The sequence below is a fragment of the Penicillium citrinum genome (genome assembly GCF_028827155.1).
Source record: "Penicillium citrinum strain IBT 23319 chromosome Unknown utg000006l:1.0-3011923.0:1.0-3012962.0, whole genome shotgun sequence".
Taxonomy (NCBI): domain Eukaryota; kingdom Fungi; phylum Ascomycota; class Eurotiomycetes; order Eurotiales; family Aspergillaceae; genus Penicillium; species Penicillium citrinum.
The window spans coordinates 165,770-179,890 of NW_026622691.1; the positions used below are offsets into that span (position 1 = coordinate 165,770).

General features: G+C 46.2%; 4 protein-coding genes across 4 annotated transcripts; 3 read left to right on the forward strand and 1 right to left on the reverse strand.

Moving 5' to 3' along the window:
- Positions 1 to 756: 756 nt before the first annotated feature.
- On the reverse strand, positions 757 to 1,875 carry N7469_006611 (ditrans,polycis-polyprenyl diphosphate synthase; the record flags this gene model as incomplete). Its single annotated transcript, XM_056645529.1, has 2 exons — positions 757 to 1,304; positions 1,422 to 1,875. 2 exons carry the CDS (start codon positions 1,873 to 1,875, stop codon positions 757 to 759), a joined length of 1,002 nt encoding a protein of 333 aa, XP_056498970.1.
- Positions 1,876 to 2,527: 652 nt separating this feature from the next.
- On the forward strand, positions 2,528 to 5,301 carry N7469_006612 (exocyst subunit SEC10; the record flags this gene model as incomplete). The annotated part of the gene is made up of 2 exons (XM_056645530.1): positions 2,528 to 4,747; positions 4,813 to 5,301. The coding sequence occupies 2 exons, from the start codon at positions 2,528 to 2,530 to the stop codon at positions 5,299 to 5,301; spliced, it is 2,709 nt and encodes a 902-aa protein (XP_056498971.1).
- A 1,229-nt stretch (positions 5,302 to 6,530) lies between these two features.
- N7469_006613 (uncharacterized protein) lies at positions 6,531 to 8,507 on the forward strand (the record flags this gene model as incomplete). Its single annotated transcript, XM_056645531.1, has 2 exons — positions 6,531 to 6,737; positions 6,840 to 8,507. 2 exons carry the CDS (start codon positions 6,531 to 6,533, stop codon positions 8,505 to 8,507), a joined length of 1,875 nt encoding a protein of 624 aa, XP_056498972.1.
- Positions 8,508 to 9,356: 849 nt separating this feature from the next.
- On the forward strand, positions 9,357 to 13,969 carry N7469_006614 (vacuolar protein sorting/targeting protein 10; the record flags this gene model as incomplete). The annotated part of the gene is made up of 3 exons (XM_056645532.1): positions 9,357 to 10,976; positions 11,002 to 13,280; positions 13,345 to 13,969. 3 exons carry the CDS (start codon positions 9,357 to 9,359, stop codon positions 13,967 to 13,969), a joined length of 4,524 nt encoding a protein of 1,507 aa, XP_056498973.1.
- Between the last annotated feature and the right edge of the window lie 152 nt (positions 13,970 to 14,121).

The following is a 14,121-nucleotide window of genomic DNA, read 5'->3' on the forward strand; positions in this document are numbered from 1 at the left end:
TCATATTCATTTACATATCAACTAGACAATTTTCAACTCTATGGAAAACTACTTGTTGATACAATGGTTTTACATAGATTGATAGATATAAATTGAAAAGATCTTTTGTAGATAAGACAATCTTAGCAATTAACGAAACCAAGTGCTGTCTGTATATATCCATGCATGTGATGCAGAATTGAAGTATCTTTTTATACCTACACTGGGTAAGATATAGTCATATATTCCCAGATCTACAAATATTATAGTATTTTCAACTTTATAATGCAACTGTTTTACACCATAATAGATGATTAATGGAGCCGATTTCGTCATGATAATAGGTATCATACCTAGTGTAGCTCTTGACCACTCATGTGCGGACAATATTCATGGAATAAAAACTACACACTTCCCAATACCATTATACACGGCCAGATCAACTTATACATCTTCAAGATGTATAATTTAAGACATAAATCAGAAATAGGATGGATATATTACATCAAGTATATTTCCTATTTGCCAAACTTATATAGAAAAGTGGTAATGGAAGAAGATCGGGTATAAATACTACTCCAAACGTACTATATACTGGAGGATGTATAGGTATTCAAACTGTCTTTCGCACATAATAATATTACTAGTATAAATCAGCAATTCGCTGGTAAATATAGACAGTAACAACACGCTATCCATGCAATCCGATTACTAGTTGATACTATCAACAATAATCTCTTTACTGAATCATCATCCCCAGGATGACTCGACTGGTAACTACCTCCCAAATCTCATCTGAGCCCCAGCATAATGCCACAATCCCCTCATAAACCCTTGATACTCAACCGCCTCTCCATAGCCCGTTAACCCATGACTCCGATCACCAGTACAATACATCTCCGTCAATCGAATCTGCCACGGCGGATACCCATCCAATTTCAAATATGGCCCAAAAACAAGTAACAAGTCAGGTTCAGCCTTCAACAAACTAGCCCCGGCACTACCACCATCATTACTGCGCAACGGGTACGAGGTGATTTCGGTGATTTCCGCATCAACTAGTTCAGGCGTTATATCCTCTGGTGAAAGTTTTCCGTTCTGCGACATTTCGGCGAGGGTTTTTGTGAGATCGACGAGGGTCTCACGACCATCTGTTGAACTTAAAAGGAGGAGAGAAAGAGTTGTGCCATTTTCTGTATTACTGGTGTGAACGGGGTGGTGTGGTGCGTAGAGGTTGAGAGATGGTTGTTGAGAAGGACCATGATATGAAGCGAGTTTTGTAGAAATTATTTGGTGGAGAGCTGGAATGCATGATTTGAGGATGCCTTAAGCAGCATGGTCAGCATGGGACAGCATAGCACAGCAAAGTGTACACAGCACAGCACAGTGTAGACACAAGGGAAGGGAAAAATTACCAGTTTTCTCATATACACTTAACTGACCAATTCCGGAACAAGTACACCAAGCCGCAAGTTCAGCAACTTCATCCATAAGTACCGCCAACGAATCATCCTCCGTCCGAAGCGTAAGGACAACACTAAGATGTTCCGGAATCCTCTTCAATCCACGAACATCCTTCCGAATCAACTCCGGCGTCCGATGATGATGATACACGATAGCAAGAATGCGATCTACCACGGCATGATAAGCCTGAATCAGACGAACGACGATACCGAAAATAATGTGTGTGAGCGCATATGCTAGACGGTGAATTTGCGACTTGATAAAGGTGCGTATCGGGGTTTTGCGAGGGAGTTTTCGGCGGCGAGTTCGGGATGTTGATAGATCTGCGGGATCGGGGAGATAGGGTTTTAATAGGGCTTCACGATCTGCTGGGGAGAGATTTTCTCCTTTGTCGCGGATTTGAGCGCGGATGTCGCGCTTTGAGGTGGGCATGTTGTGATGCAGTGGTGTTTAGAGGAGAAGAGAAGAGAAGAAGAGAAGAAGAGGAGAGGAAGGAAGTGGAGCGGGAAGTCACCTGAGCGAGTATTCAGTAGAGTATAGCAGTATAGTATATTAGAGTAGAGTATTGAGTATAGTATAATATTATACTATAATAGATTGAGTAGATTAGAGATAATGAGTATATAATGAACAGTTGACAGAGGTATAATATTATTATTGAGTATTTATAGTAGCGTACATGGTTTACGTGTGCTCTACTATGTATACTTCTGCCTTGCACAGCCTAGTGCTGTATAATAGTATCACAAGTTAGCCTGGCAAATTATTATTAAAATAGAATAGAAAGAGCAGAGATAGAGCAGAATATATATTGGATACATGTATAATGTATAGAATATCAATTGTATATAATATTACTATACTATACTGTACTATAATATAATTACTGATTGTATACTGCTCTGCTCACATGACTGCTTCCCCGGATTCCCTCAACTTCCGCACCTCGACGTCCCTTCTCTTCTCTTCTCTCTTCTCTGCACACAACTCTCTACACTCTCTCCGTACACACGCTCTCCCAATTGCACATGCACGAAGTATATGCACGTAACGACTAGCCCTCCTAGTCTGTGCTGCTAGCACAATGACCCCCGAAAATTCATCCTCCTCCATCCCCCGCTCCGTCTTCCCCAAAGGTCCTAGCTTCACCCTCGAGGACTTTTCCAGTCGCGATTTTATAGTCAAGGAATTCATTGAATCCCTCTCCGATACGGCCATTTCCAATCGTCGCTCAACAGTCTCCTCTACAACTGCCCCCACCAATCAACCCTTCGATCCCAAACCCCTCATTCGCACCTTTGAACATGCTCAACACCGTTTAGCGGACCTCTCTGGAGATCTCGAAATTCGTGAAAATGAGCTCTCCGCCGCCGTCCGTCGCGCAGAAGCGCAACACTCTCAAAACCTGACCACTCTCGGCCGCAAACTCCGCCAAACCATCGAGTCATTCCAACAACTGGACACCTCATTGAATGGTGGTAGTGGTCTAGAAACCGCGGGCTTATCTGCCGGCCCGGGAGGAACAGGAACAGGAACAGGAACAGGGAATATGGCCGTTGAAACGGGAAAGCGATTAGAAGAATTGGACCGACAACGTCGTCGCGCTTTAGATGCGCATTTCCTACTAGAATGCTGGGAAGGAGTCAGTAATCGCGGGGAGATTTCATTACTGGAGAATCTGCGACGATCCGGAACAGCTGAGGCGAAAGTACGCTCTGCTCATATCGCGCGACAATTACTGCGTATTAGCCAGAGACTGGATCCACAGAGTTGGCAGGAGAATATGAGTGGGAAGAAAAGTAATGGAAATACACCCAATGGAGAGAGTTCTGCGAATTCCTCTTCGGAAGATGTCAGTCGAGAGGGAAGTCCACCGCGTCGCAATACGCGTGAAGTTATTGAGAAATATTCCGAAACACTCGAGAAAGATCTTTTGAAACAATTCGACGATTTCTATCGCAAGGCTAATTTTGATGGTATGAAGGATTGTGCGACGGTATTGCAGGATTTCAATGGCGGAGCCAGTGTTATCGCGTTGTTTGTCAATCAGCATCAATTCTTCATCGATCGAAGTCAACTGGTTACAGAGGAAGTTGGTGGAGATGCAGAATCTTGGGAACGTATGGCTGACCCCGATGCTGAATTGCCTGGTGTAGAGCCGAGTCTTCAGTCTCTTCTGGATGAGGTGAAGGTGGTGGTTCAAGAAGAATCAGCTATTATCCGGCGGGCATTCCCTTACTACGAGCAAGTATTGGGTAAATTCTTACAGCGAGTTTTCCAACAGTCGATTCAGCAGCGATTGGAGATGGTCTTGGAAAAAGCCAGTGGTGTTTCTTCGTTGGCATTTCTACGGTGTCTGCAGAGCTCCCGTGGTTATATCGGTGCCCTAATCGATGATCTCAAAGCACATGGATTGACCGAGCACCCCGAGACCATCTCGTCGCAGACAGCACTTCTTTTGGATCAGCAGTTGGAAGAATTGTTTGTTCCTTACTTTGTTGGATCGTCATATATTGAACGCGAGCGACGAACACTGGAAGAACTCTACAACGCAGTTCTGTTCAAATTCACTACATACCAAGCTCGGCGAAAGAAGGCCGCCACCACTTTCATGGCTTCCCTATCTCGACCTGGAACTGAATTATTGTCCACTGCGCGCGATGCATTTATCAGCCGACTCGATTCCCCCGAGGTGTCCCCAATCCAGCGAAGAATGCTTCTTCAAGTAGCCAAACTGGGCGAGGTACCCGAAACAGTTCGATTGACAGAAATTAAACTCACCGAAGAAGATGGACAACCAAGTCTTAGCGACGTGAAACGAATGCTGAAATGGCTCGCTGAAGCCGTGGGACGAGGCCTCGAGTTGAGTGTCAACGCCGACACCCACAAAGATGTCTCTGCAATGCTCAACGTACTTCTAATTACAATGGGCGATGGCTACATCGATGTTTGTCTAGACGCCGCCCTGGAGGCAGCCACATCGCAAGAGTCTGGTAAAAACGAGCCCGATTTCGCATATCTTCCATCCGTACGGACGACGATCAGCATTACTACGCTAATGGTTATGTGCGTTAATGCAGTACTATTGCCCCTGGCGGCTGGCAGCATCACCACGCGACGGGATATGGAGAAGCGCACGAGTCAGACGACATCGCGCATAGAAGATAAAATCAATACTATTCAGCAGAAGACTATTGAAGGAACATTGGCGTGGGTGGGCCGTCTTCTGTCAGGACAGAAGAAGAATGACTTTCGACCACGCGAGACAGATAATGCCTCATGGCTGGAAATGTTACAAACGCCGGTTTGTCCCAACCTTTCTAACGCGAACCCCTATTCGATTAATACTAACGTGTATTATTTTTACAGACATGCGCCTCGATATGCACCTTTTTATCCCGCCTCCACACCATCGCTAAAACTTCCCTTCCACACAGTGGCGCAAACATCCGCCACGTCCTAACAGAAATCGCCATGCGCACTCGCACTCTCCTCCTCGAACACTTCAAACGATTCCCCGTCAGTGGTCCCGGCGGATTAATGGTAACCAAAGATATGACTCAATACTCCGATCTACTTCGATCATGGGACATCGAGGAAGAAGTTAAAGGACCGGGTGGTGCGCTGGACGTACTTCTCGAAGTGGGCAGTCTATTCGTGATTGGAGTGGAGGCATTACGGGAGCGAATCCGTGGAGGTGCAGCTAGTGGTGCATCATCTTCGACATCAACTTCTGCTTCTGCGTCTTCGTCTACGAGGCAGGAAGTTAAACTTAGTGTTCAAGAGGTTCGGGCTTATGTTTCCAGGAGAGAGGATTCAAATACACTTGCTATGCAGCAGGTTCTTAATGCTCTGTAGCGGATGGGGAGGGAATAGATCAGAAGGATACGTCTTACTCGGGAATAGTTACTTAGATAGTCTCAATCTCAGTATGTACTCCCACAAGACATAGTACTCCCATTGTATTTGTGTCTAGATCACTGTAACAGGTATTATCCACTGAATCCACTAAATCACTGATGTGTTGTTACTTGTCAGTAAATCTATCACTCGCACTAGAGTACATCAGAGGAATAAACAACCGGATCTTTCATGCATTAGTGTGTTCTAGGGGTATTCTATCGTCAAAGCCAGCAAATTATACGCCTACATATGTAGTTTACGAAGGGATACAACAAATTGACAGGTCTACTACCCCTCGATCTGTAGTTCAAGTTTGTGAATTTGATACATCATATTGTGTACTCTACAAGAGCTAGGTACTCCGGTCTCGCAAACTCGACATAATTAACCATTTCACAATCTAATTTCGAATCCTTGTAAATCCGTTTACTAGTGTTGCTAGCTGCTAGCTTGCTAGTCAGGCTTTCTTTCTTTATCTTTTATGATTAGTTTCATTTAGCGCCGGGTCAGCGCGTAGTATATAGCTTGGAGATACTGTCAATGCTGTACAGTACATTGCTGTATTACGATGTTGGGTACTACATAATCTTGACATGTCACATCGATCGCGATTACAATCGAAAGTTAATTAATTAAACTTACCCAGTATTGAAGAGTTAGGGTTATCCCTTGCGGTACTGAACAACAAGTATCAGCAAGGCTGGACTGTGTAACTCATATCAGACAGTTTCAGAACATCTTAATTAAAGGGACAGTCTTACTGTATATTAAGTTCATGGATGTTCAATCGTACTGTAAATGTCAATCGATACAAATACTCATCATCCGTTGCTGCTGCTGTGCTGCTGTAGTACCGTATCACCGTACTCCGAACACCTGTTCCACCGTTAGATCAGCCGTTCGCGACTGATCACATCCCATCACATCGCTCCACATTGACAGGTCTGTCTGTGCGTTATCGTCGAGTACAGTGTCAGTCGCGCATTCTTATTTAGAGCTCCTCGCTTCTGTCATCGGTTGTTGTTGATGCTGCATTGTTCATGGCTGTTACATCGACTCACTGAGTGAAATCGAGCCAAGCAGCGAAATCAATAAACCATCAATCGAAACGGTTTATTGTACTTTTTTATTAATACTCCACTCGATTATTCTTCTAGATCAACTGCTAAGGCAGATTTGTCCAAATGCACCCCGATGACTTTGACTCTCTTCCTCCCGCCGTTCGTCAAAAAGTAGGGCTTCCTCGTCCCATGACCACATTTAACCAGATCAACTACATCACATCCCATCACACAGTCACTGCACTGCACAGCCCATCCCTCACATCCTCCACTCTCCCTCCTCCTCCTCCCGATGATTCACTAGTCTACGCATTATTGAGTGGCTCAGGGGTTGCTCGATAGTGTGCTCCACTTTCCCTCCACTATAACCTACCAATCTACTGGCCCTCACAACCCCCACTCCCCACAAGTGTTCATCGCTGACTCGACCAGTTCTTCTCGAATGCCGAGCGTTTGCGTTTACGGTTAGCCCAAAGCGATCCCTGCTCCACGCCAAACCATCCTGTCAATGCCGCTTCCTATTCTTTTGGTTCTGGTTCCGGGGCTCGGCCCATCCGTCGGCGGGCCCCTTCAACCTGTTCCAAAGGTTCCTATTCTCCTTCCAATTCTTTGAAAAGACATCATAAACACCAGTCCAGACAGCATTGGCAATCTACTCGTCGTCTGCGTAAACCAACCTCTTTACAACTTGCTGCTTTGATTGCTCAAGCAGATTCGCAATGTTATCATTCTCTCCCCGCTAAGATTCAACAAAAGCTTTTCTCGCCTGAGGAACGTCGTCGATTCTGCCTTGTACGAGACAGAAATAGTCTTATTCGTGACTCTGCCGACGAGGCTTTTTCTCGAAGACAGCCCTCGAAATCCCGGGAATTTGGACCTGGGTCTGCATCTGCATCTGCATCTCGTGGGACAACTCGTTCAGATCGTTCTTCCACAGCACCCATATCAACCGTCTTCTACGATTCCTCGTCAGAAGAATCAGACTGGGAAGACTCTCCAAACATGGATCAATCCGTCTACGATAGTTTCCGCTGGTTAGACGAAGATGGCGATCTCGACCTATCATTAGACGAATATCACTCGCACGTCGCAGACGCAGCAACAAGAAAACAAAGATATTCACGTCTCCCCTCCTTTCGTCGCTCCCTCTCCTTCTCAACACACGCTAAACACCGTCCATCACCATCAATGCCAATTCAATCAACTCGATCAATTCTCCCTCTTTCACCATTACCCCCTCTCTCCCCGCTCTCACCTTTATCGCCTCGTTCCACACGTCGCTCTACTTCAAGACCTGCATCCCGTCGTCTTCAAAGTAGTCATGGATACAACCATGCTGCTAAATCATCAACTTCGAGTATCGATCCCTCAGCACAGTACTATCAAGATCCAGATGCAAGATTGAAACTTCGTGTGTACCTCGCTTCTCCGCAGAAATTCGACGAAGCGATTGAATTCGGATTTCCTGCTCTAGATCAATATAAAGAGAATATTGATCCAGAGCAGAAACAGAAAGACGGACATGAGGATCATGATCAGGATGAGAATCAGATTCAGGATCGAGAGGCAGGACAAGAGTCTATCTCTATCTCAACAAAACCAGCCAAAAGTTTCACAGGAACATTCTTCGAAGATGACGATGGTACCGTCGTTGGTAGTCCAGGAGAATCAATCGAGTCCCCAGATCCATTAGACTCCTACACACCACCACCACCAGCAACACAAGGAAAACCCCAAATACCAGCAAAACAAAACCCATCACACAATCAAGATCGACCAACAATCCTTCAACGCCGCCAATCCCTCCTCCCCCAATCAAAAACTAAAACTCCACTCCGAATATCCGGAACTCGAGAAATGACCCTCAAAATGACTCTCACCCGTCCGGATCTCCGTGAGGATTCCACTACCACCACTACTACCTCTAGCTCGACCGGGACTGGAGTTGGTGGTACTGCTATGGGTTCGGGCTCGGGGTCAGAGTCAGGAGTGAAGGGGACATCGTCAATGGATGATCCGCTTCGTCTTGCGGAATTACCGCCTGCGGACCGAACGCAGTTTATTTGGGATGATTTGGATGGGGAGGGGGGGTGTTGTTAGGAAAATGTGGAGGAAGTTGAGGAGGAGGTGATGCCATCCATCACCTTGTAGTACTAGACATGCACTATTTATGTACTCCTGTAGTACACACATTGTGTACCAGTGCAGTAGTAGTAGTATGAGGACTTTTCGTGGAGGAGTTTGAGAGTTTCATGTTTTCTGAGTGTGTTGTATTGTTTTATATCCCCAATCGTTATTGCTTTTCCTGTATATAGTCTTCTTTGCATATATTAATTATTGGATAACACTGCATGTTCTTCTGTTGTTTGTATTACATCTATCATAGATCTCTATGAAGCATGAATATTCTGTACATAATACTCATACTGATGGCTGCTTATCCACTTATTTTGCTGTTCTCCACACGCTGATATACATAGTTTCGTATATACATACTATTCTCTACTGAGCTATACGAGGCTCAGAGCTGTCGATCACCCGTCCAGTTATACAGTAAACCGAATATGTACCATTCTAGATTTGAGCATTCATTTAAGCATATCAAATTAAGATCAATTGATAATCTGCTGCTATTCTCAGCTCTAAATTGTTCTAATTATCTAATTAATATATAATCTACTCTGCTGTGTATTGTATACGTGGTTCCGCTGACAAACCACGTGACATCGAGCTACAGCTGGCGCGGCTTCACTTCGTCTCTTCTTCTCTCCTCTCCTCTTCAACTGTTGTCGACAATTGTACAATCCATCATCTTGATCGTCTATCTTTACGGATCATTTCTACGTTTTATCCCCATCTCATCTCCCTCCCACCCCTCCCACTCCACTCCACACTCCTCCGCTCCCTATTCTCCGCAGTTGCCTGTCCGATGCAGACGTGTCGCCTATCATGATCCTTCGGTGGTCACCTTGGTTGCCTCGGCTGCTGCTAGTAGCCACATTTCTAGCTCTCTTAATCACTCCAGCTACAGCAAAAGGGAAAGATAAACTAAAAGCCCACGCATCCGAGTTCGACCGTCAACCAAATAACCTCTTCTACTTCGCCGGATCCAATACAATCCTCTTCCAAGATGACGTCGCACGAAACGCATATATCTCCACAGATGGCGGTAAAGAATGGAACATAATCAAAGGGAAAGATGGTAGTATGGACGGGGCAGTCTTACTTCTCATTCCGCATCCATTCGATGATAAGCGCGCCTATGCCCTCGGTGAGAACGGAAAAGGTTGGATCACGACAGATCGCGGAGAATCATGGCGATCGTTCGAGACCAAGACGAGACCTAATATCTCGCGGAAGAACTCGCCCTTCCGATTTCATGGTTCCGATCCGCAGAAGGTTATCTTTATGGGACGCGATTGCTCTATCACGATGTGTATCCCCTCGGCATATTATACCGTGGATGATTTCAAGACTGTGAAGCGATTGGCCGAGGAAGAGGCTACTTTCGATTGTACCTGGGCGGCTGGCACGCCTGAGTTCGGACAGGATTTGGAGTCTAAGGATAAGCTGGCCAACAGGGTGATGTGTGTAGTTACTGGCTCGATGGATGGTCGATTAGATGACTTCTTGCGTCGTCGTTTGATTGCTTCGGATGATTTCTTTGCTGATGGTGGAAATGAAATCAATCTGGACCGTGGACGGCCTGTGGCTGGTGTGGAGATTCGCATGGTCTCGGTGAAGAAGTATATTATTGTGGCGTTGCAATCGAAGGGGACTATCGAGCAGACGCTATACATTAGCGATGATTCGAAGGAATGGCATCGAGCGGAATTTGGCGGACATCGACTGGAGAAAGATGGGTATACGATTCTTGAAAGCACCAACTACAGTATTCAGGTTGATGTGCAAACGACCTTGACTGAGAATCCCGTCGGTGTACTCTTCACCTCCAATTCGAATGGTACTTATTTCACTCCGAACATTGAGCATACCAACCGGAATGTTTATGGCAATGTCGACTTTGAGAAACTGGCCGATATTCAGGGTATTGTGATTGTCAACACAGTCGAAAACTGGGAAAAGGTCGAGGATAGCCGCAGCGGCAGCGAAAAGAAGAAACTTACGACTAAGATCAGTTTTGATGATGGTCGAACCTTTGACTCCCTCAAAGCTGATGGCGAGGATTTGCATATTCACTCGTTGACCTCATACGTGGAATTGCATGAGTTGGCAGCCTTGGGACGTATGTTCTCTAGTCCAGCACCTGGTCTTGTTATGGGTGTGGGTAACACCGGTGACCATCTGGAAAAGTACTCAGAGGGCAATCTCTACGTTTCTGACGATGCCGGGTTGACCTGGCGACAGGCTCTGAAAGGTCCCCATCGATTCGAGTTTGGCGACCACGGCGGCGTCATAGTGGCCGTGAAAGATGACGGCGATGCCACCGACGAGGTGCACTATTCTATCAACCATGGAAAAGAATGGGAGAAGCTCAAGTTGAAGCACGATATCAAACCGCTTTTCATCACGACCACACCTGATTCCACGAGCTTGAAGTTTGTTCTCGTTGGTATGACCAAAGAAACCCAAGTATTACGTCTACCAATTAGACTTTGATGAACTTCATGAGCGCAAGTGTGAGAAGAGTGATTTCGAAGATTGGGTCGCTCGTCTGGACGAGAAGGGTGACCCGGATTGTTTGATGGGACATAAGCAGATCTATCGTCGTCGCAAGTCTGACGCAGAATGTTTCATCAAGAATGAATTCACCATTGATCACCCCAAAGCCGAGAAGTGCAAATGCACGGCCGAAGACTTTGAATGTGACTACAATTACAGACGCAGCGAGGATGGCAAGCAATGCCTGCCTGCAGTTTCACTGCCAGCTCCTTCAGGCAAGTGTAAAGACCCCGGCGATAAATTCGTCGGTCCATCTGGTTGGCGATTGATCCCCGGAGATACATGTATTCGAGACGGAGGAGAAAATCTCGACAAAGACGTGGAGCAACCTTGTGGAAATTTCACGGGGACTCCAATTGCCGATGGCAAGATTCGCGTGGGCAAACCACATGTTTTCAACTCGAATCGACCAACCTATTTCTACCTTGAACGACAGTCCAGCAGCAACGGAGACGACGAGACCATATTCCAACTAACGGCCGGCGGCGAGCTCTGGGTAACCCATGACCATGGCAAGAAATGGGCGCAGCCTTCTCAAATGAAAGACGAGAAGGTCATTGATATGACTCCTCATCATCATTTCACTGATAGCGCATATTTCCTGACTGAAAAGAAGAGCCTTTGGTATACTCACAATCGAGGAGCGAGGTTCCACGAGGGTAAGAAACCAACTAAATACGTCGACCGATACGTCGCTCCATTGGCCTTCCACGAGAAGAATATGGACTGGGTCATTTGGATGGGCTCAAACGATTGCGATGGTAGTGATGGCGCTCCTTGCGCTCTCGATGCGTATATTAGCACCAACTCCGGCAATGACTGGAAGCAGCTGGTCAGTGGAGTCGGCCAATGTGTCTTCGGATACAAACCCGACGTCGAAGAGTCAGAACATCTGATTATCTGCGAGAAGTACGAGAATGAGATCGTCACGCACAACCGACAACTTGTGACCAACGGGGGTAGTGCGGATCTGGACTTGATGGCTCCGAGGGATGTGCTATACGATAATATTGCCCGTTTCGTGACTATGGATGGTTTCTTCGTTGTGGCAACATACCCGACTGAGAAACACGAGTTCCTGAATGTTAGCACCAGTCTAGACGGTACGACATTCGCACAGGCTCATTTCCCACATAACCTTGCATTCAGCGATGTCAAACAATACACCGCTGTCCCGGGATCTAAACATGCTCTTTTCATGAATGTCGAAGCCAATGGTGAACAAGGTCGGAAATTCGGCTCACTGGTCAAGAGTAACAGCAACGGTACCTATTTCATCTCTAGCTTGGAGGGCCTGAGTGAGAGTGATAGGGGTTACATTGATTATGAACGAATTGCCAATCTCGAGGGTGTAGCCATTGCCAATGTCGTCGTGAACAAAGATGAGGTGAAGAGCAAGGCTGGATCGAAAAAACTGCGTTCTGTCGCTACACACAACGATGGAGGTCAATGGGCGTTGCTTCCACCTCCATCTCGTGATGTTGAAGATAAAAAGTTCGATTGTGATGTTCAAGAAGGTCGTGGTACGGATAGCTGTGCTTTGCATATTCATGGATATACGGAGCGTCGTGACTGGAGAGATACTTTCTACTCCGGTTCTGCTATCGGTCTCCTCCTTGGTGTTGGAAATGTTGGTGAATTCCTCACTGGCGGCGATTCTGCCGATACTTTCCTGAGCAGAGATGGTGGTATCTCTTGGAAACAGGTCAAGAAAGGTCGATACATGTGGGAGTTTGGCGATGCTGGCTCTGTCATTGTGTTAGTCCGTGAACTCGAGCCGACTAAAGTCATCTACTATAGTCTGGATCGTGGTGCTACCTGGAACGAATACCAATTCACTGATTCAGAGATTACAATCGAAGACATCTCTACCGTGCCATCAGATACATCGAAGCAATTCCTTCTGTGGGGTCGAGAGGGTAAATCTTCCTCGGCGAAGTTGGCTACTATCAACCTCGACTTTAGTGGTCTATGGAGTCGAACCTGTGCGGATATCGACTCACCTGAAGCAAGCAAGGACTTTGATCTTTGGACACCGAAACACCCTTTCCAAGAGGATGATTGCTTATTCGGACATGTGGAACAGTATCATATCAAAAAGGTTGATGCTGAGTGTTGGGTGAATTGGCGTGAACCTCATTCTCATATCATTGCCAATAACTGCACTTGTACTCGCGCAGATTTTGAATGGTAAGCAGCACGCAACCACAAAAAACAGGAAACAGTGAATGTAATAATATACTAACCAACCCAGTGATTATAACTATGAGATCCAATCGGATGGTAGCTGTGGACTTGTCCCAGGACTACCCAAACCAGATCACAGCCTCGCCTGCGCCGAAGACCCTGAATTAATCGAATACTACGAACCAACCGGGTACCGTCGCTTACCACAAACAACTTGTCAAGGCGGCGATCGAGGTGACATGGACAAAGGAACAATGCACGCCTGTCCAAACAAGCAAGAAGAATTCGACCGTAAGCACGGAATCAGCGGCGCAGGCCTATTCTTCGCGATTGTCATTCCTATCGCCGCCGCAGCAGCATTCGGCTACTTCGTGTATACACGATGGGATAGCAAATTCGGTCAAATCCGCTTAGGCGAGGGATCAGCTTCTGTCTGGCGAAATCAAGAATCAGCCCTTTCCATTCCCGTCGCGATAATCGCGGGTGTTGTTGCTGTTGCGAAGGCTTTGCCTTTGCTTTTAACTAGTCTTTGGCGAAGTGGGACGGGAATGTTTAAACGACGAGGAGGATATCAACGACCTTATGCTACTCGGGGATCATTTGCTGCGAGGAGAGGCGATTATACGCATGTCGTTGATGATGAGGATGAGCTTTTGGGGGCGGATGATTTTGATGAAGAGGAGCAGCTGTGATCTGATGTGATGCGATGTTATGTATTGGATATGTGATATTATGAGCGATGGATATCTACTTTGTTTTATTTTGCTTTTGGATTTGATAGAACCATCGCTAGAATTTACTTGGTGTATAGCTGCTATACTATCCGGTTTTCTCGTTTCTTCAT